Source organism: Arvicanthis niloticus, chromosome 19 (assembly GCF_011762505.2).
Source record: "Arvicanthis niloticus isolate mArvNil1 chromosome 19, mArvNil1.pat.X, whole genome shotgun sequence".
In the NCBI taxonomy this organism is placed as follows: domain Eukaryota; kingdom Metazoa; phylum Chordata; class Mammalia; order Rodentia; family Muridae; genus Arvicanthis; species Arvicanthis niloticus.
In genome coordinates, this window is record NC_047676.1 from 51,741,722 (window position 1) to 51,764,122 (window position 22,401).

At 44.3% G+C, this 22,401-nt stretch overlaps 1 protein-coding gene across 4 annotated transcripts in view; it reads left to right on the forward strand.

Moving 5' to 3' along the window:
• Pik3r1 (phosphoinositide-3-kinase regulatory subunit 1) overlaps positions 1-22,401 on the forward strand; it is an 83,882-nt gene that overhangs the window by 51,673 nt on the left and 9,808 nt on the right. For 2 of the 4 annotated variants that reach the window (XM_034523312.2, XM_076916274.1), the window contains 5 exons: positions 3,633-3,725; positions 4,379-4,453; positions 10,496-10,627; positions 11,423-11,624; positions 11,808-11,887. In XM_034523312.2, the coding sequence (XP_034379203.1) occupies positions 3,633-3,725; positions 4,379-4,453; positions 10,496-10,627; positions 11,423-11,624; positions 11,808-11,887 (582 nt within the window). Of the gene's footprint in view, positions 1-3,632; positions 3,726-4,378; positions 4,454-10,495; positions 10,628-11,422; positions 11,625-11,807; positions 11,888-18,718; positions 19,032-20,956; positions 21,151-22,401 lie in introns of those variants that run through there. The other 2 variants (XM_034523314.2, XM_034523313.2) reach the window with 2 other exon arrangements.

The following is a 22,401-nucleotide window of genomic DNA, read 5'->3' on the forward strand; positions in this document are numbered from 1 at the left end:
TTTTATTTTTTTTTAAATGGAGAACGCCTCCAAAAGCTGCAGCTGTGTGTTGGTTTCATATTGCACTTGGTAGCGTTGGCACCACTTAGAACACATAATGTTTCTATCTCCCACACACCGCTGCTGCCCAGGAGTGTTGAGGCTTGCCCGCTTTAGTAGTTTGGGAAGGCCTTCAGTTTGGAGAGAGGTTCCCTTCTGTTCTGTGATTGGCTGTCACCAGGGCCTGCAGAAAGAGCAAACAGAAAATGCAGCCTCCAATGTAGTGTGAGTAATTTCTTCTATGACCCGGGGCTCTTGGTTCATCGGAGTTCTTGTAAGTGTGCAAGGCTAGCCTAGTCTGCCTTAGTAATTATACATGGTTTAGACTCACTCCTCTCAGACCTTTCAACTGTTCTTTCTTTGTTTTCTTTTTTCCTTGCACAACATTGACTTTTTCTGATGAAAAATGTCTTGGCTAAGTAAGAAACTGGGCTTGGGTGTGTCAGGAAATCTACAGACACTTCCAGAAGAAGCTTACAAATGATTGTGGTTCTGCAGGCCTTAGACAGTGCAGGATGGCAAGCTTCCGACCCGACGTGCCTTCTGATTCCGATCCAGAATATCTGGAAAATTGCATCGAATGGAATGTATATGTAAAATGGAGATGGTCATGCTGCTGATTTGGGTTTTTTTTTTTTTTGACAGCCCCAACCTGTATATTCTGTAGTTTGTTTGTTTTGGTTTGGTTTTTAATAGTTTTTGGCACCGTTATGGTTTATCAGACTTTGGTGCTTCATCATGGACTAATCAGGGAACAGCTAACCTGTTAGTCATTCCCAGCTACTTCCCGCTGGAGTCTCTTACAATGAAGTCTACTGACAGAAATATAGGTCTTACATATGTATTTAACGGAGTTAGAGAATAGTTGGGTTTGGAATTGCTGTGGAAAGTACCACTTGTTTTAGAGTACTGTTTAGAACTCCAGTGATGATTCCGTTGTCTACAGACGGTGATCGGAACTTCCATATGTCTGCTGTGTTATCTGAGTCTGAATATTTCAGAGAGGAAGCACGCTGAGTGGGAGACCTTATACCAAAACGTAGGACATCCTAGAATTGTTGTTGTTTTCATTGTCTTACCTTGTAAAGTTTGCCCTTTCAAGTTCCTATTGCACAATCTCGATCAGCTGTCATGAGTCATGCCTTTGCGCAACGCAACCAAGCTTCTTCGGCATTAAAAAATTCAGCTGGGCATCCCCTCAATATGGCACAAAAAGGAGAACTCTTCCTCCCCTCTCTGTGCACAGCGCTTTGAAAAGGCAGGTGTTCTCACAGCTATCTGGTAGTCACCACAGCGGTTTTTAGAGACTTCATCTAACAGCAGTATAGGTATTAGAAGCACTGTGTAGCTCAGGATATTGATTTTTGTTATTGGTTTTCTTTCTTTCTTTCTTTCTTTTTTTTCAGCTGAAGTAGAGGGAGATGGGACCTCCTCTATGTGCAGCCCTTGCCCAACTAGCAACTACTGGGTGCACATTTCAGTAATAGTCACATGAAATTTTTAATTATCATTTAATTTAGTTTTCATATTTGCCTGCGGAAATGATCGAGTTGATAAGATTTTGGAAAGAGATAAACTTTATTAAGCAATTCCGATCTCTGTGCCAGTGGTTTCCCCCCCCCCCCCCCCATTAAAAATGCTTGTGTTACATGTGAAGGGAGCAGGAGAGGGTTTGAGGATTAGCTGTTGAGTGCAGTATGGCTATGTGTCTTTGCTACTTAACCTTGGGCCTTTGTATTTGGGGCTTGTTAGCAGGAAGACCCTGTACTGAGTCCTGATGGATAGCTCTTCTCCTTATTGTCAGTTTTTCTTCTTGTCCTTATGTTCATGGACAGGATGACCTTCATTTTGTTCCATGTAGAAGGGAAGGTATTTGTGGGAGAGGATACTATTGTGAGCTGAAAGTCTGAAGCCAAGGGAAGTGGTTTATAGTTTATCAGAGAAAATGAAATGGTTTGCCCTTTGCTGCTGCTGGTGTGTGTGTGTGTTTGTGTGTTTTGTGTGTGCAAGTGTGTGGTGTGCGTGTGCACATGCATGTATTTGAGAGAGTGTGCGTATACACGTGTGTGAGTGAGTATGCGTTTTGCATGTTTGCTTTCTTCTAGCCAGGGCCTTGCTGTTAAAAGATAGCCCAGGCTATCTCTTACCTTGTGACCTTCCAGCTGTAGCCTCCCAAGTGTTGGATTGCCTTCCTGCACTCCAATATCAGTCCCGATCCTTAGTACTTACAAGGGGTTTAGTTACATTTTTTCTTAATATCATATATGTCTTATATTATTATAGCACTGAAGCCTCACTGAAACTTAATTGTGGCCATTTAGTGTTTCTAGGAGTATATGAACTGTCTGTTCTAGATAATTATAAATATCTGAACTTATGCATTAATGACAGACAAGTTACTCCTGAGATGTTGTCATTAAGATTCACAGCCTATATTTTGAAGTTTGAGAAATTTAAGGTGAAATGTTTAGCTCCCTCTTCTGGCATAGTTTTGAAAACTACTTTTACTTCACCCACCCCACCCACTTTTTGAATAAGAACATGGTCATCACTGTAATGTTGGCAGAGGGAGTCATTTGAGATTGTCATCCTATTAGATAGTTTTGTATTGTTTCCATTGGTAAAATGTACACGTGACATATGAAGACACAGTTTATGAAAGTATCACAGTCATGGTTAAGAGCACTTGTTGCTCTTACAGAGGATCCAGGTTTAGTTCCCTGCACCCACATAGTGTCTCACGGACATCTGTACCTCCAGTTCCAGGGAATCTAATGCATTTTCTTTCCTCAAAAGTACCAGGCACACAAGTGGTACATATACACCATGTACATAATATGAAATGAATCTTAGAACCAATTTTGAAGTATCTTATTTCCTACCCACGTGGTGTGTGTGTGTATAAGCAAAGGTTTTTGACAACAGTTACACAGGGGCTTAATTTGTTGTTAGGTGGCCAGTGATCATTGGTGTTGGCTTGCGGTGGTGCATGGACATTGCTAGAACTCGGTGCAAGGGTACAAAAGACTAGTAAGCTACTAGGGATTCAGATATATATATATATATATAATCAGTTATGTACCATGGTAACGGACTATCTCAAGATTTTATCTAGTCCCACCTACCTGAGCAACAGTTCTTTCATACTAACCTAGAAGCCAGACTTGGTTTCAGATTTTCTGGACTCCCCTGGTTGTGTTCAGGGCATGGGGCAGAAGCATCTTTTTATTCTCCCTGAACATGCAAACTGCAGTCTAGCCTGGAGCCCCTCCACCTAGACCCAACCTGTACTCTGAGGTGCCCTAACATAGGGCAGTCTGTCCTAGAAACGATGCCCTAGAGGGGAGAACATCAGAAGCCTTTGTTAGGGGATTTGGGGATTCTCATGGACATTTAGAGAGCTCTCTCTGGAAGGAAGCAACAGGTATGTCTCTGGGGCCCCAGCAGTGTGCAGCATGGTGTAGGAATCCCTTTAGTTGAGTTTCCTATGGTTGGGAGTAATTGAATTACTTGTATTTAAATATTCTTCATTGTGGTTGAATGTGCTTGACTGCCTTGCATGAAATCTAATGTTGGGAATGTCTCTCTTTCAGCGTTGACCTTTCCTGATTTGGCTGAGCAGTTTGCCCCTCCTGACGTTGCCCCGCCTCTCCTTATAAAGCTCCTGGAAGCCATTGAGAAGAAAGGTAACCAGACTGCTAGAGGAAGTCAGTTCATAATGAGTTTTATTTCATGACTGATGTAATTTATAAGTATCTCTGGGCCATTCGTTATATGACCGTCCTACTAACTGCTGTGTCTAGAGGTTGTACTCTAGGAAGAAATTATCTTGGCTGATAATTTTTAACTCTAGGTCAGTGAGTGGTTCTCAACCTTCCTAATGCTGAGACCGTTTAATACAGTTCCTCATGTTGTAGTAAAACCCCCCCCCAACCATAAAATTATTTTTGTTGCCTCTTCATGACTGTAGTTTTGCCGGTGTTATAAATCACATTATATATATCTGTGTTTTGCTATGGTCTTAGCCAACAGCCACCAAACGGGTCGTGATCTACAGGTTAAGAACCTCTGCTCAAAATCCAATATGTGCTTACCATGTGGGAGCTGTTTGATTCTTCATAATTTAATAAAGATGATTAACCTGATTTTTAATAGTCCACTGGATTTGCCAAAATTATTGACATACCAAATAAAATTAATTGTTGAGGTTGGCTTCCAAGAATATTTAATACACATCTAGACTAGATACCGGATGGAAATTGGAATGTCCCTCTGGCAGCAGGCTCACAGGTTCTCCTGAGAGCTGTGTTTCGCATACACGATCTGTTTTGTGTCCTAGGACTGGAATGTTCGACTCTATACAGAACACAGAGCTCCAGCAACCCTGCAGAATTAAGACAGCTTCTTGATTGTGGTGAGTGTCACAAAACTATCGTAAGTGAGGATAAAGTTTCTAGTTTTGATGATGTACCCCACCCCCATTCATAGAGCACTGGGAAATCTCAAAGGAATTCTCCAATCACATGCAGGCATTCCTTCTACCCCATTACATTAGCAGTGCATGCCTTTGCCATAGGGCTTCTGAGTTGGTGTTGGAGTCTAAACTCTATAAACCCATTTCCGTACACACAAGCCCCTGGGTTGAGCAGGAATTGCAGAAACAAGTCTTTTTGGCATTTACCTGATTCTATGTCTCTGTTCCTGAGCTTTGCTCGTCAGTCACATCTCCTTCATTTGGGTCAGCCAAAAAGATTCTAAGTCTGTGTCATTTAACGGACATCTCCTGGTGTCCTCTTACCCCTCCCTGACTCTCTCTGTCTTTCCCTCCCACCTGGCTTGCTGGCTGTCTTGCTCACTGGCTTACTTTTTCACACCCTGTACACATTAAGTAACATGGCATCGGGTGCTCTATTCTGTAGTGTAAAGATAATCCTGCTCTCTGCAGAGAGAAAGTACCAGGTTAGCGTGACTACCAGGTTAGTGTATTAGCCCCTTCTGTGATGTAAGATCCCCACTGTGATTGATTTAGTGATGACTAACATGATGTCATTGAATGTGGAGTTGGGAAAAAAATAGAACATTTGGTCTCCTGAAGCAGCACCAGCCAAGCCAGTTCCTCCAGGACACCATCACTTAAGAGACACTAATCCATTCTGCCAAATGGTGGCTTCTCTTTCCTTTTCCATACAGGGTAAAATAGTACAACCCAGCAGGCGTTTTTTTCTCATGCCAACTTTCTCTCTCTCTCTCTCTCTCTCTCTCTCTCTCTCTCTCTCTCTCTCTCTCTCTCTCCCTCCCTCCCTTCACCCCTTCACAGTGTTCTGACCCTTCCTGTTTCTTTCTTGTAGCTTTCTACGTCACATCACTTACCCAAGTTTGTCTATTTAAATGAAAGAGTTGCATTTGCTGCTGTTCTTGTTCTGGGCAAGGTTCCTTCAAAACTATGCTCCCGTGGGCATTCCCACGTGACCCTCACAAGGTAACCCTGGGATTAGGCAACACAGGGAATTTCTACAAAAGGTGTTTCTTAGAGGAAAGAGCGAGACTAGATGTTTATCAGTGCGTGCTTTCACTTGAAGCAAACCCAAGCAAGCATCTGAACTCCTGTCCCTTGTGTGCTTTGAGCTCAGCTGATCACACACGCAGGGCAACATAACCTCCACACTCCTGTGTGTGCCCCATGCTTTTACCAACCAGGTCACTGGAAGCTGACGGGCAGCAAAGTCAAGAATGAGAGGCTTTTCTGTTTTCTATATTTCTCACAGCCTTACCAGGGTGTTAAGGAAACGCTGACTTTTGTTCTCTGCCAATTGAAACAATTACATGTTTTGGCTACAAAAAGGAGGGGGTGAGATTGAACACATGTTAAAAGTCACAGGAAATGTAAAGATACCAGAAAATAATGAAACTATGAAAGTTGTGGTCATGGTTTTAATGTTACCAATACAAAACGATCCACATTAGCTTTGGAAAAAGTTCTTTTTTTTTTTTTTTCACACTACTCATGAGATGGCTCAAACCACCAAGATTTACTCACGTCAGTAATGTATTTTTGACAGACAGCTTTCCTTCCCCATTGACATCAAAACCCACATCTAGAAAACTGGTACACTTTCCTAGCCTAAAGAGAGCAAACGTTACCCAAGCTTGAGAGCGCATCTGCCCAAAGTGTCTCCGGGTCGTAGACTTTTCAGATCCATGGGAAGCCTCAGTTTCACCTGACAAATGCTGGCTTTCAGAGACCCTTGTAAGTTTGCCATGCCAGCCAGCCGGAGGTGGGCAGTAGCCTGCTTTTTTTGTCCATTTAGAGCATTTCATGTTGACTTACTGCTGCAGGTGGTGACTCTTAAGTCTCCAGCAGCAAAAGCCCAAATTAAGCAAATTCCTTTAACTGGATTTGGTGATAGGGTGGCATAGCTGTGATTTTGATCCAGATTATTATGATTGTCGCTGCCTCCTCTCACCTTCCTCATTTTACCCTAAAACAATTTTTTGTTGTTGTTGTCTTACTTGAATTTTAATGATCTAAATTTTCTCCTGACACCTTTCGGTTTCTCTTAACCCTAGTATGGCCTCCTCAACCTGGTACTCTTGCTGTGTTCCACTGATCAAGAGTGGAGGAATGTCACCCTCACTGCAGGGCATTAGCCACAACCCTAGCCTCTATCCACCAGGTGCCAGTAGCATCCACTCCCAGTCACAACAGTCAAGAAAGGTCTCCAAATAGTGCCAGACTCTTCCTGCTCTACCCCCACGCCCTGGGAACCACTAAACCAGATAGAGATCAACTGGTGGCTGACTGGGGGTTGGGGGTGGGACTTCCCCACTGAAGGAGAGTAGTGAAGCATTGAAGAAACTGGTGACCCGTCAGTTTGGTGAAAAGTGAAGTGAGGGACCACTGCTACCTCTTGGCTGTAGCTAAGAGCTGCCTGGTGGTATTAATACAGGAGAGGAGTCACATATTGCACAAGTCAGAAACCCCAGGGCACGTGAGAAGTCATTTCACAAAGAAAACAATAAATAAAACCAAGTGTACTCAATTGTCAACGCCTGTGGATGTTTACACATGGCGAGTTTATCCCCAGACTTGTGTGGTGTGATTTCTTTTTTTCTTTTGTTTTGTTTTTTTTTCGAGACAGGGTTTCTCTTTGTAGCCCTGGCTGTCCTGGAACTTACTCTGTAGACCAGGCTGGCCTCGAACTCAGAAATCCGCCTGCCTCTGCATCCCAAGTGCTGGGATTAAAGGCGTGCGCCACCACCGCCTGTTGTGTGGTGTGATTTCATTCAAACACTGTGAAGACTCCATGGACCAAACTCCCTAGGTTCTTAAGAAGGTCCTGGGAGTGAGCACCTCCCCAAGGGCTCCAGACCTTACCTATTTGCCACAGCTCCTGAGGCCAGAAGAGGAGGGGAGAGTCACACTCTGTCCTTGAGGCTCCTTAAGTGTGATGTGACATACATAAAACATACAGACTGCTCCCCAGGTGTCCTGGGGAAGGCACTGTTCATCAGCCCCTCAGGAAGGAGCACTGAGGGGATGATGCCTGAGAGAGGAACGTGTGACTGGAACACCTTGACAGTGTACACACGTCTCCTAACAGTGCAGCGTATTTTGTCCGTGATAAGAAAATTCAGAGATACTCCTTTTCAAGGCAGAGAGACATGCCATGAGGCATACAAGGGCAGCGTCTAGAGGAGGCAGAAATTTCAGATATTCTTTGGAGTTTCTATACAGATTCCCATATAATCTTAATTGGCATTATATAATTTCACAAGTAATTGTTCAGTTTCAGGCTAGACTCCTTCTGCAAAGGCCCAGTATGGCCTGTGCACACTTGTTAGGTTGTGCTGTGTTGTCTGGTTAGCTCTCTAGGATGTTTCAGTGGTGCAGCCTGTTTTCCTCTTAGGTCCTAACTTTTACAGTTATTTCTTGACCTGGCCTTTGTGTATTTATACTAGGCTGTGGTGTCATGATCACATACATCTGGCTACTTAGTGGGACAAGGTTTGTTTAATGGAACAGTGTGCCTGAAGACTTTTTTTTTGTACCTCAGTCTCAGCCCAGATTCCCATAGCTTCTGAGTTTGTGGGTCATTTTCCATAAAGGGATGGATAACCTCATGTGGTGGTCATAAAGAAGTTGGCAACAATAACATACAGCATTCACACTCTTCACTGTGTGTGCGGTCTATGCTGTCAGGCTACATGCTCCTCAGCTCAGATTCTACACTATTGCATGTTATGCGTTATGTACACACACAGATTCCTGCTCCGTAGAAACAGTATGATCGAACTTTAGAAGACTTTGATGTGAATTTTTCTACAATCATCAACATGTATATCTTTAGGATGTTTGTATACATTTAGAGACACACACATACACCTATATGCACATACACAAATATTAGCATGTCTTTGGATTGAATTATATAACAGTGTTTGATTGTAGAAATTGTTTTTTGAGTTTTCTTTCTAAAAAAGTTTAAAAAAAAAATTGGGTTGGAATCTTTAGGGAAGAATTTCCAGAAATATTTGGAATATTCATATAATTCCGTCATTTTGCATCGTGCAGTTATACAGAGCAACACCTCAGCATTAACAGTTTTTAAACAAACATTGATTACCTCCAGAAGCACTGAGGATACTCTGTAGCTTAAAGCATCAAACACTCAGCTAAGATTTACTTTTGTATAAGAATCAACACAGAAATCTCTCATTAGTATGCAAATTAGCTTTTACCTTTAATCAATGGCAAAAGTTAGTGTGTTCCTAGCAATCCTTGTAAAATAAGCTGCCTTATAATTTCATAAAGCATAAATTGCTTTGTGTGCCTGTTTTATATACCGAACTATCTTGGATCATATAAAAATTTCTTGGGTACAAAGAGATCACGAATGGGAAAGTTTTTTGTTTTTTTTGTTTGTTTGATTGGTTGGGCTTTTTTTTTTTTTATTTGTTTGTTTTTTATTGAATGAGGAAAGTTTAAGGAGCTTGGTTTACACTATCATCTTTAGTTTGGGAATAGCCCAAATACTGTCTTCTCCTTATGTAAAAACATCTTAAAGTGACTCTGGTATTGTCTCATCTCCTAGACACTGCCTGAACCAGCCACAACCTGGGTTACATAATATCTTTATATTATCTTGCTTCGTATATCTCCTTGGCAGCAGAACCCCTAGTGCCTCAGTGAAGACAGAAGAGTGTATAATGTCAGGTCCTCCTTTTGAGCACACTGTTCCCCAGATAACCCTTCCCACGTTGCTTTGCATTGCCAAATGCCTCTCTTTGAGGGGTGCCCCTGCTTTCTGTTGGCCACGTTTCCTTTCTCTTCCCAAGGACTGAGCTACATATACCTCACATGTGCAGAAAAGTGTTTTTGGTTACTGTTACCACTTTGCTGAATGGGTTGACCTCCTAACTAGCTGATGGATTTATTAGAGAAATTTGTTCCTTTTCTCTTTCTTCAGGGCTAGTTTGATGCTCCCGGGTTAGATAGTAACAGCATTAGGGAGGCATTCTGAGACTGTTCAGATTGTTCTATAGGTAATCTGGAAATTGTTTGCCTTTCTGAGACTATTCAAATTGTTCTATAGGTAATCTGGAAAATGTTTGCTAAAAGCGTTTAGTATCTAGATGTCTAGTTGATCACTCTGTTAGGGTTAAATTTCATTCAGCATTTATCAGTTAAGATTTGGGAAAACCTGGGACTTCTCATCTTCCTGTTGTGGCTTGAGGAGACATTGGCCGTATTGTATGTTTAGCCATTTCCAGGCCAGAGACTCCTCAGACAGACCAGAACCACTCCAGAAAACTGTGAATAAACTGTATCTCTCACACAGCCTTGCAGTCTGGAAATCTAAGATGATGAAGGTTTCCATTGAAACCTTTTTTCTTGGCTCTCTAACCGCTGCCTCTCAGTGTGCCTTTCCTCTCTGTTCATGCACTCCCTGTGTCTGTGACTTTGTCTTTTCTTATAATGATGCCAGTTAGGGTCTACTCTAACAACCTCATTTCACATAATCACCCCTTACAGGATCCCTCTCCAAACACTGCTCTTTATGCAACACTGGGGCTTTGACTTTTAGCATAGGCATGGGGAGGATGCCACCATATCAGTGGAGATAATATCAGTAATTGATATTAACATATCAATAACAGTGGCGTTATTATTATTTGGTATTATTATTATTATTATTATTATTTGGTGTTTTAGCACCCAAGAAATATGGTACTAGCATAATAGCTAAAGGCTGGGTGCAAGACAGAACTCCATGAAGAAAAGCTGTTCTGTCCAAAATCCAGGAATGACCCTTTGAGAAACAGTCGTCAGTATGCCATGGCTTCTGTTTTCCCGCATTGCTCCCTTCCCTGTGTCTCATCTAAGTCCCACACTTGGAAAACTGGCCCAACAGAAGTCTGACTGCCTCAAATATTTCTTAAATTGTTTCTCTCCTAGATGCCGCTTCAGTGGATTTGGAAGTGATCGATGTACACGTTCTAGCAGATGCTTTCAAACGCTATCTCTCGGACTTACCAAACCCTGTCATTCCAGTAGCTGTTTACAATGAGATGATGTCTTTAGCCCAAGGTTGGTTCTCTCTTCTCAGAACTCTCAGGATGCATACTGAGATGTAGGCACACTTGACACTCTGGGAGACACTACGATGTATAAGGAGAAGGCACTGAGAAAATACTAAACTGTCCCCCATGACTCACGCCACCCCAGGTCTCCTCCTTTATCACACAGCGTCTGATAGAAGAAACTCAGATTTGTGTTTGCTCAAAAGCCTGCCCATGTGTTAAACTGGCTAACTGTTGACTTTTGATCAGTCTCTGCAAAGACCACTGTAGCTGTGCAGGGCACAGCCGTCCAAGTACTAGCACCAGATTCAGAGACCCAGAACTAGAATGCATGGTGAGGAATATTCTTGCCCTCTTCCCTGAACACCCAGAACAAAATGTATTGAGGGTGGAGCACTCAGCATCAGGAGCCGAGGCTCTGTTCAGTGCTTTGGGGACAGGAAATTGTGGTCCGTGACCTTCAAAGTTTAACCTGTGATACTTATCTGATGATCCGAGGAAGTAGCCAATCACACTTGGTGCTGCCTGATGATGGAGGCCAGGCTTCTGAGAGCACACCCAGAACAGTTTGTGGTTTTTTTTTTTCCTACAAGAAGAGTTTCTTGTATTTCATTTGACCTGAGAGCTTTACTTTCTCACAATGCATCTCTTAATAAGAAGGACAAATGTCCTAGGTACCTTTCCTGAAGATTTCTATATGGGCCACCTCCTATAGCTAAGGGAGAGAGAAGAAATAGAGCGTTGGCTCGTTGGCACCGGCACCTAGCCTTACTCTGTTTCCTGTTTTGTTTTGAACTTGCAGAAGTACAAAGTTCTGAAGACTACATCCAGCTGTTGAAGAAACTCATTAGGTCGTCAACTATACCTCATCAGTATTGGCTTACGCTTCAGTATCTGCTCAAGCATTTCTGCAAGCTCTCCCAAGCCTCCAGCAAAAACCTTCTGAATGCAAGAGTCCTCTCTGAAATTTTCAGCCCCGTGCTTTTCAGATTCCCAGCAGCCAGGTAAATGAAGGATGAGGAGGTTTGGGGGAATTGGGTGGGAGCGGTGATGAGTGGCCCTAAACTGGTGGCCCACAGATGCACATTTTATGCAGACTTACTTCACACACGTCAATAGGATGTAGATGAATGAAAACAGAATTACTTTTAGAAATGATGGTTTTCACACAACACTCTCTGTTGCAGCTCGGATAATACTGAACACCTCATAAAAACGATAGAGATTTTAATCTCAACGGAATGGAATGAGAGACAGCCAGCACCAGGTAAGGCTTTGCAACATTTGACATTCACTTCCGGCTCAGCTCTTTTGGACCTTCTGTCTCCTCGGAATTAACATAGGTCTCTGGTATAACTGCAATCCATAGTAATATGCTAATTTATGGTTCATGGAAAAATAACAATGGTGGTATTTGTGAAATGTCAGGTGTCGGGTTTTGCAGGTTTTAAGCTATCTTGGTTTTACTCTTTTTATTTAATTTACTATTTTGATATAAAGTCTCACCTTGTAGTCCAGGCTGGCCTTGAACTCACTTTGTAGCAGAGAATGGCCTTGACCTCAAGATTCCTTCCTGCCTCCATCTTTTTGTCTTGGTGAGAATAGAGAGAGCCCCGACCCTTACACTTCTTAGGCTTCAGACTGCTGAATAAATTTATGGAGTTCGTTTTAGCTGTTGGCATTTTGTTGTTGTTGTTTTTCTGAATCTTACAAAGTGGGGGGATTTATAATTACTATATAATTTAAAGTATTTTGGAGTGTGTGTTTTGGAAGTGACTGTGCCAAGAAATGTCTGTCAAAATAAACATTTTCAGTAACGCAGGCAGTATGAAAGCACTGTTCTGCTGGGGCTGTTTAGACCAAGCCGCATGCCTTTCTGAAAGCAGGTGGGCCTGAGCCATTTAACAGAGCGGGAGGTGTAGACTCACCTGGAACAGTGGCTCCTCATTTAGAGAGTTCAAACAACCTTTGATCTAGTACAGGGCTGGTCATGTAGATTACTAGTCAGCCCTTGCAGGGAAGCATAGCTGCGGGGCCAAGAGTGCCCAGGCTTTTAAATGAAGCACCCTGTTTCTACTATTTGTGATGGGTAACTCATGCAGATTAGGATAGCTGTGTGAGCAGCCACTGGGTCTGGAGCATCCTGCTGTGCTTTTCTGTCATTGCATGGCCAGCTGTGGTTCTTTGCATCTGGATGAGACTGCTTGAGAGAGGCCAGGGTTTGGGCTCAAAACATATGGATGAGCACCCAGGATGCAGGACCTGCAAAGAGGTTCTGTGGTTTGGCCCAATACCTAGAGGGACAGAGATCATGAATGCATGGTATATTCCAAAGGTTCAAAATCACAGTAAACAGCATTTAGCTGCCCATAGCTATAGACATCAAGGAACCTCAGCCTAGCCTGGGATTTGAGGCCAAGGGCATCACCCCATGTGATACTGAGTTTACTGGATAGTGGATTCAGGAGCACTGGGTTATGCTCAGGAGCTGCTTTTGACCTTAATGGGCAAGAAAGAGCGTGGGGGCATGGATGTGGCTGTGAACCTAGAGATTGCTTGCCCTAACACTAACCACACAGGCTAGGAAGGAAGAGGGGCACCAAGAATAGTCAGGCCCTGAGCCAAAGGGCTGAGCTGCAACTGCTCACTTCCTCCTGCTTGCCTTTAGCAAGAGGTGGAGAGGAGGCCTAGCAGAGCTTTGTTTCCCTGAAGGGCTTGGGATGGTGAGGGGTGAGGGGTGAGGGTTTGGGGGTAGGTTGGGGGAGGAGTCAGTCTTCACCTGGTCTTAGTGATGCTCTCTAGCCTCATGGGGGAATATACCTGGAAGCCCAAAGCCAGACAGGACTTTTACAAATGAATTGATTACCAAGGGCTTACATATCTGGGGGGGAGGCAGTAGGGGGGGGTCACCACTGTAGTTTACTATAAATGGATTAAGTGTCCTTTGTAAGGCTGACTTACAAAAGTAAGCATGTATCATCAGCAGCCATTTTCATAATGCTGCCTGATACATAGAAGAGTACTACAGTGCCCCTGCATCAGAAGTTGGTATACTAATTTCAAAGGAGGATTAGTTCCGTCAGCTCTGCTGAGGAATGACAGAGATTTGAACATACTGGATTGTCCCAGTCCTTGTGCGTCCTCTTCAAAAAAAAAAAAAAAAAAAAAAAAAAAAGAAGAAGAAGAAGAAGAAAATAATTAAATCCTAGTAATTCTTAAGCCCTATGTGAGCCATTTCCACTTCATATGGTATTTCTCAGCCACGCTGAGTAGTGTATAGGCCCTGTGGGACCAGATGGATGCTTCAGTGTCTCTCACCTGTGAAAACATTTCACTCTCCATCTGCAAGAGGGTAAAGGAAGGTGCCTTCTTCCTGAATCACCTTTGGGCTCTAGGATAGCTCCAGCGCAGTGATTGGTGGTGTATTCCCCAGACAAGGGTTGGGGTTGGGGGGTGGCCCCAGAGAGAATGTAATGCCTTCTTCCTAAAGGGCCTCATGGCCAGCCCAGCATGCAAGAGTCCCCTGAGGGCTTTGGAAGCTCACCTTCAGTGCATCGCAAATGAATGCTCATAAACCAGTCACTTACAGAAACTGCTGCTCAGAACAGAAAGGAGTTGTTGAATGATCTTTAAGTGGGGACTACAAGGAAGTGTTTGTTACGGGGTAGATAGGTATCTTCTCTGGGCTGTTACCAGGTAGTACTTGGAATGATAAGCCTGATGTGTGAGGTGCAATATCAGCTTAAATAAGGCTAAGACATAGTGTCTAAGTGCTAGCTGGGAATACACTTCTTCCAAGAGAAACAGAGCTTTAGAGGTGCTGTTGGTGACTTTTTAGGGTAATTGGATAAGTAGATAAGTTCATGGAGAGAGTGTAGCCTGAAAAGGGCCTTGAAGAACAGGCCCAGTTTTAACCGGAGAAAAGGAAAATAGCATTTGATTTGCAGGCAGCCAGCAAATCCAGGTGTTGCAGGCTGTGCTCCTTAGGGTGTGTATACTCTGTGTTGCAGGCTGTGCTCCGTAGGGTGTGTATACTGTCTAGAACACTTGTACATTGCCACATTTTAAGTGACAGTGTTATAAGGCATCACTGGGGCTACGAAGAAACAGAGCTAAGAGGTTCCCTCTATGCTGCCCGGCCAGTGTATGCCACACCTGGATCTGCCCAGAAGCTACCTTTGGGTCCAGCCTGTCCCACCTGCAGATCATCCATGCCTATGTTGTTGGAACCAGTATGAATCATGGGCCTGTTTTCAGTGTCTAGTGAAAAGGCCTTCTGGAGTTCTCAGAATGTAGTGAGCTAACAGTGCAAGACCCATAGGCCATGTGCAGCAGAGGGTCCCAGTGCTGTGTGGGCAGCTGTGTGGACCAAGCTCCATGGGGGTGTATGGTGGAAGAAAAGTTGAGCCTTCCTCCCTCGGTGGTTAGGATTGAACAAGCTGTGTGTCTTGGTGGGTGGAGTGGCCTGGGTGTCAGTGCCACTCCCTCTGTCACCTTGCCAGTGTGCCTTTGCACAGTGCACAGAGTGTACAGATGTACACAGTGTTCCCAATGCCATCCACTTTATCTGTGTCCCAGTCAGTCCCAGTCAGTCCCAGTCCGTCCCAGTGTGCTTTCTGTGCAGGTTCTTAGCATGGCCCATTCACTGTGTGTTCTTCAGCCCCTGTTCCCTTATCTTTAACTGCCCTGTGGGTTTTTGTTGTTGTTGTTGTTCGTTGTTTGCTTTTTTACTGTTAGTTTAATTGGTTCAGCTACATTTCTAAAAGGCAAAGGCTATTTCTCATTTTGATTCATTCCAATTAGCGATCTGGGCACAGCCTACTAATTCTCCATATATACACATACACTGATCAATGGTTTCAAAGGAATCTTGCAGCCAGCTGATCCCCTGCATCCGGCTGCCTTTTGAGGTGAAGATTCCTTGGTTTATGGAAGGAGGCAAGAGACGTAGACGGTAATGGGGACTTTAGCTTGACATGTATCCCTGTGGTCGAGAAGTCTTCATTATATCTGAAGCTGAGAAGCAGGTTTTCTGGAATTCCTTACGGTCCTCAGACATGGGGAGCTAAGCTGATCTCTAACAGGGCAAGCATAGTAGGAACAGGTCCAGTGAATACCACCCGTGTTTTGGATTTCATGGATATATTCAGAAATATTAATGTAGCATAATTGGAGTCTAATGCTGCACCCTCAAGCCTGGAGACGGAAAGAAGTGACTCCTTCTCTCCCTGCCCTCCTACACCTGTCAAGGTTAATCATTAACTGCCGGTGCATTGCGCAACATCCCTCCCAAAGAGGTTAATTCAGGAATCTTGTTTTAAATGCCCTGGGCTGGGTTCTCAGCTGTAGAGGTAACCAAACACCAAGACTGAGGGAAATAACCTTCAGAGTTTTACTTTTCCCTGATTTGTTTTTTTCTCCCATTGGGTTTAAAATATGGTCTGACGTGAGAGACTTGTCTCTAAGTTAAGGATCAAGGCTTTGAAAAAGATGTAGGCCCGGCAGTGGTGGCGCTCGCCTTTAATCCCAGCACTTGGGAGGCAGAGGCAGGCGGATTTCTGAGTTCGAGGCCAGCGTGGTCTACAGAGTGAGTTCCAGGACAGCCAGGGTTACACAGAGAAACCCTGTCTTGAAAAACCGGAAGAAAAAAAAAAAAAGGTGTAGACTCCAAGAGGGGTAGAGGGGTAGAGACAAACGCGGAGAGCCCGATTCCATCTCAAGATCCCCAAGTGCATTGTGAGCGCTGCCCTGGGCTCGATAGGCAATGTCTTTACTTTTGTTTTCAAGATACAGCTTTTTCTGACGGACACCACGAGGTGGGGGCGGGGTGGGGGGAGTTCCTCTGTCTGCTAGACAGTGGGCGTGGGCGTGCCTTTGCAGAAAGCCTGTAGCCAGTGTCTGGATTTTTTTTTCCTTTTTGGTATGTAAACCTGGGTTTGTTTATTAACTGGAAAGGGTGTTTTTCCTTAATGTGGGTTTATTGAGCTCACCGGACATGGAGTCATGAATTAACCCCATGCTGGGGGCCTACTTTCTAAGATGTCTTACGGTGGAATTATGAAGGAACATGTTCCTTTTACCCTGGGTAACTTTGGATAATTTATTTTTCCCTCCTGCTGCCTATTTTCCCTGTTTTTTGCTCGTTGACAGTGGTGCACGCACGTCTCTGAGAAGCAAGCTTTGCAGGTCTTGGGTGAAGGCCTGAGAGGTCTTGTTCAGAGCAGAAAGCATGTCACAGAACTTGGTAACACATGTCAATGATCATGAGAGTTTCCTAGCTAGCTGAAATCTAGAAAGTAGAGTCCTGGCCTGTCTTTGCCTCTGAAGCGAGTTGTACAAAACTCTGAGGAAAGGGGAGCTCACTGGCTTGAAGCATCCAGAAGGTGAAGCGAGCCTTCAGGTATGTGTGTGCGATGGGTCTCAGCAGCCCCAGATAAATAGGGCACCAAGAAAGTACAAGTTTTCTTACTAGCCAAATGGAAATTAATTCCTAGATATTGTGACATCAGTGCCTTGGTTTAGTAGTGAATTATGTATGTTTATCAGCTATTTATAATTATGTTTTATTAATTTGTGGGGCTTTTTGGATACAGAGAAGGTCAAACTGGAAGTTGATGGTTTTCTCTTAAGCGGGAGTGATTTACTCGGTTCTGCCAGCAGAGGGCTCCCTCCTTAAACTAATAAAGAGCATGCATCGTTATCAGCGGGGAGAGTCTGCTCACAGTTGCTGTTAAAGTTCATAATAGAGTCTCTGTGGTAGGCGCTTGGACATATCGTGAGGAATTTTCTTGAAGTGTGTCCATGGCTATTTGGAGTCTTTTCTGGTATATACTGCTTTACAGTAGATACTTTTGTTCTGAGACAAAATAGACTGTCAGATTTACATTTTAATCTTCTAGAAGGTTCTTAGGTTGGTCCAGACAGGTATGCATAAGAAGCCAATATGTCTGATGTTTCTTCCAGAGCAACTCTTTTGAAAGCAGGGTAATGCATGGAAATAAGAAGGCAGCTTTATTTTTCTTAAGCTAAAAGAAGAAAAACAGAGTTTTGTTATAGGTGTGGAGGTTTGTTTTGTTTTTTGTTTGTTTTGGTTTTTGTTTTTTTCTTCAGCATGGCCTAAAAGAAAGTAAATTCCATTTGTTAGTTTTTACTTTCCGTGACCAGGGAAAACAAAAAATAGGGGCAGTGGGCTGAAGCCCCCACCCCCAATAGTATGAAGGAATTGCCAAGTATGATTTCTAAATTACTGTCTTGTTGAGGTATGGGGTTTTTGTGATTTCTTTTCGTTAATGGTTCAAAAGATTGAAGCGGGGGCTTTTGTGCAGATGCCGTGGGAATGTTTCCTAGGAAAAAAAACCTTGATTTTTTTCTGTCCAGCCAGCAATCCTAAACCCAGTTAGCTGCAACTTTCTCAAATAAAAGAATAGATTGCCCAAGAAGGGAAAGCATGTCCTTCTCTGTCCCTTTGCCGCGCCTAGCCAGCAGTTAACCCAGTGCAGACACACCTCTTAGATAGTCCGATTAGAAAGTCCTAGGGCCATTTGAAGGTGAGCTGAAGTTGACCCCTTAAAGATCTGGGCTCGCATGGAGGAATGCCCTCACTGGGGTACCAGCCTGCCTGCGCTTCGCTGTGTGAAGGGCTTTCCTGTTACACCTGCGGGGCAGACTGTGCCAGTGCGTGGGAGGAGGAGGACACGAGAGCGAAGCACCCTGTCCTGAGCTGTTCCGAGAGGTTCAGGCCTTCACAAACGCGGCTTTGATTCTATTTTTTGCTGAACTAGGTGGATTACTTCCTGTGCTGCTCCACTGCGGCCCACTTGAGCCCCCGGAGCGGGGGCTGCCAGCGCATTACGGGCCACCATGGCCACCAGGGAGGACTATTTTCAGCACCCCCTTACAATGCCCTTCTCATTTCCCGGGCGAAAATGAGCAAGTTAGTCTTGCCTCGGCCACTTGTCAGCCTGATGACAACTTTGACTTTGACTTGGGTGCCCCTCCCCCTCCCCAAATCCCTAGCTCAGCAAATATTTGAACCTGCCCGAGTTAATCATGAAGCCGCGATCTTTATCTGAGCGAGACGTGCGAGCGCCCGCCGGGGCTCCTTCCCCGGTGCAGTAGCGCGACCCAGGGGGGCTCTGCTCGAGCCGGGGACTTGCTGCCGGGGCGGGGCGCGGGGCGGAGGGACCCGCTGCAGCCTAGCCCTGGGGAGCCGGCAGCCGGGCTGAGAGTCGCGCGCCCCCGCCTGCCTTGCGCGCTCTCCTCCAGCTACGTTCCTCACTGCCGGTACCGGGCGGGCGGGGGAGTCTCGGGACCGGGGCCACTTGGTAGAAGAACAGCTTCTTTGGATTTTTTTTTTCTCGGTGGGATACTGGCAATTCAAAGCGAAACCGTTGAAATGCATAACCTGCAAAGTAAGTCATTTTTCATTTATGCACTTCTCTGCATCGGGCTCTTTATCTGCAAGCCGTGCTCTCTAGTTTGGCTGGGCGGGCGGGTGTGTGTGAGCTCTGGGAGTGTGTGCGCCTGGGTGAGTGCTGCCTGGGGAGAGCAGATGAGCGATTAGGGGAGACACTCCCTTCTGTCCTCCAGGGGGGGACACTGCTGAGAAGAGATGGGGTTTAGGTTTGGAGTTTAGAAAGTACTGGGCAGGAAGTTGGGGCCAAGCCAGGGCTTGCAGAGACCATGGAAAATCACCTGTCTCTCAGACCTGCTCTTTGGGTCCCCTTGCCACAGGGCAGTGGCAGTCTACAACTAGGCTGACTTTACTGAGTGCTGCACACAGTCCCTGTGGGCTAACCCTTGGGCCATACCGCCCAGCGGACTTGTCTCTTTACTTTCGGGAGAAGACTCAACGTTTTTATTCAACTACCTTTTTTTAAAGTCTTATTTAAGGACATACTTCCCTACCGTTTTTTTTTTTTTTTTTTTTTTTTGACTTTGAGTTTAGACTTGTTTAAACTATGGGTTTATAGTTTATGGGCAAATAGAGAAGTCTGAGCTGGGAGGGACAGGTTGAATCTCCAGTAATACAGAAATGCCCTATAGAGGGGCGGAAGTGGACAGCAGCCAGAGAGTGGAACGCCTTGCTCTACTTTTAATCGTGTGCGATTCCAAATGGGATAGAAATCTAAAGTGGCCCCGCGTTCTATAGATCGTCCCCCAGGTGAATAGCATTCACAGCCACAAAGCCCACTCTTTTAAAGGAAGCCACATTTACAATGGAGCATCACCCCTCTCCCCGTAATCATGTACATGTCAAGAGGCTCTGGCTCCCGGGGATAGTGTACTTCAGGCTCCAGTTGTAGTGACAGAATGGCATGCAGAATGATTTAAAGAACCATCGTTACATTCGTAGGGAAGTTGATTCCTTTATATTGAATACTACTAAGAAGGAATATTTGTCCGTTCCCCCCTCCCCCCAGTAAGGCTCTGAGCTAAAGAGAGAAGGGGGAGGGCAGAGAGAGATTACATCACCTTCCTTAAAGCAGCTAGCAGTGAGATAGGTTCCTGGCTGAAACACTTGGCAGAGATCACCTGTACTCTGCATTCTGATATATGGCCTCTTTCTTTCTTTTCCTTTTTTTTTTTTTTTTTTTTTTTTTTCAGAAACATCCTGTTGCCCAGTGTCGTTAGGCAGTAACATTGAAATTTACCAATACCATTACGTTTACCATTTCTACAAAATAATAAAGAGCTTCATTCCTGTGCAGAATTTTCATGATTATCCTATAAAGTCTTGTTCTGACCTTGGGATAGCTGGCAGAGGCATTTTGTCTGAGTACTGTCTCTGAGCCTCTGAGCTTCTCTTTTTAATGTGGTGCGTCTATGGTAGTGTTTAAAATCCAAGCTCTCCGTGGATTGTGGAAGACTGGATTTAAATATCCAGAGTGTTTGCATCCTTTCTGCTTCTAATATATGGGTGACATCTAAGGACTGTAATAGAGACCTTAAGGATTTTATTTTGATGCCTTTGTAAGATTTTTATACCGAGGAATAGCCAGGCTATCTCTCAGCCCAGATGCAGAAGGGGACGGAGCTGGGAGCTGGGTTATCAGCTTTTGTCAATCTGCCAACAGTGGAATGTACCATGCTGCCGAGTAATAAAAAGGGAATTAGAGAGCACACTGCTGGAAGAGAGCAGGCAAATTAAACACCTTTGGAGCCGATGAGCCTGCAGACGCCGCAGCTGTGTGACATGTAGGTTCTCAGAGAGAGGCTGGGGCTGTGTGAAGCTGGCATCCAGGAGAACTGACGAAGCAGGAGTGGTCTGGTGACATTTTTCTGACTTGATTGGCTGGGGCGTGTGATGTAATAGGTTACAGTGCGGCCCCGTATAGGTTTTAAAATGAATTCCAAGACACCATTACAAAGAAAGCCGGACTCTTTTCTTATAACTGAGCACAGCCAAGGAAACTCTCGCACAAATGTACACTACGGTTTGGACTATGGAAGACCTGGACTTAGAGTGTGCCAAGACAGATATAAACTGTGGCACAGACTTGATGTTTTATATAGAAATGGATCCACCAGGTAATACTGCAGTATTAACGGAGAGAGCTAGTTAATTCTGTGACTTTAATTTTTTTTTTTTTTTTTTTGAAAGCTGCTGTAACAAATCCTCTTGAGGTTGCTATTTTTACTGATTTGTTTCACGGTTTAAAATGAGTTTGATTAGAACTTTAAAATTAAACAGATTCTTTGCCTGCCTGTAGCAGCAAGCGGCTCAGGCTGTGTTCGGTAAATGGTTCTTGCTGGGTAGATGGGAACTGGTTTCTACTTTTTCTGCTGCTGTCTTTTGTTAATTGTGATCCTTAGCAAGTTGGGCTATATTGTTGTATGTTGTTCCTTTCATTAAGAGGATGTGTCCTTTGTGCTGCTTTTCTCTGCTGGCTCTGGACTCTGGTACTCTGATGACACCGGGTGCTTTAGAAAGCATGGGAGATGTAGCAGTGACTCAAACTGGTTTCTCTTGCTATTGTGGGGACTTTCTTGCTCTCTGTCATGCTGAGATACTACAATGGGAAAAGAAGTTGTCTTTCCTCCCCATTTGTCAAATAGTCTTGCCATACACCTTACATTAAAGCAGTTACAGTGCTTTCAAAGTTAATGGGTTTGGATTTAGCTAAAATCTTAGGCTCACTGGTTGTTCCCTCTGGGGTCAGCCCTTCCTACCAAAGGCAACTCAGAAATGCTGAGGGGCTTCTTGTCACCCTGTGCATACTGATTTGATGTTGAAGAAGGGGATAAGGTTTTTAACTGGACCTAACATGAAGAGCACAGTGTCCCCCAGCAGAATAGTAACATGAAGACTAAGGAGATTTAGGTCACAGATGAGTTTCTTAAAGTGGCTTTGGCAGAGCCGTGCCTGAAGTATCAACATAGAAAAACCCAGTTCTTCAAACAGACGTGCTGTAAACGAGGGCTGTTTTAAAATGTGCCGGCTGTGCCATGCAGGACACAGTACTCAAATGTGTCTGTCATAATTAGGGAGGAGGAGGAACGAAGCCCCACTCCTGTTATTTCTGCTTCTCAGATGGTTCTGGTTTCTTACTTTAGACGGAGCTGCTAGGGCGCACAACTTTAGTACAGCTAAAATCTAGAGGTAGAGAACGTCCACTCTGGATTGGCTATGAAATTTTCTCCCATAGCCAGCCCCATTTATTTCTTAACCTCCAGGTCTGTCCGTCTTCTGTCTGTCTGTCTGGTCTGTGTCATCTCCCCATCCTCACCCCCTGTCAGTCACTACTACTTTTTTCCTTTTCAGTTTTCATTTTAAATCAT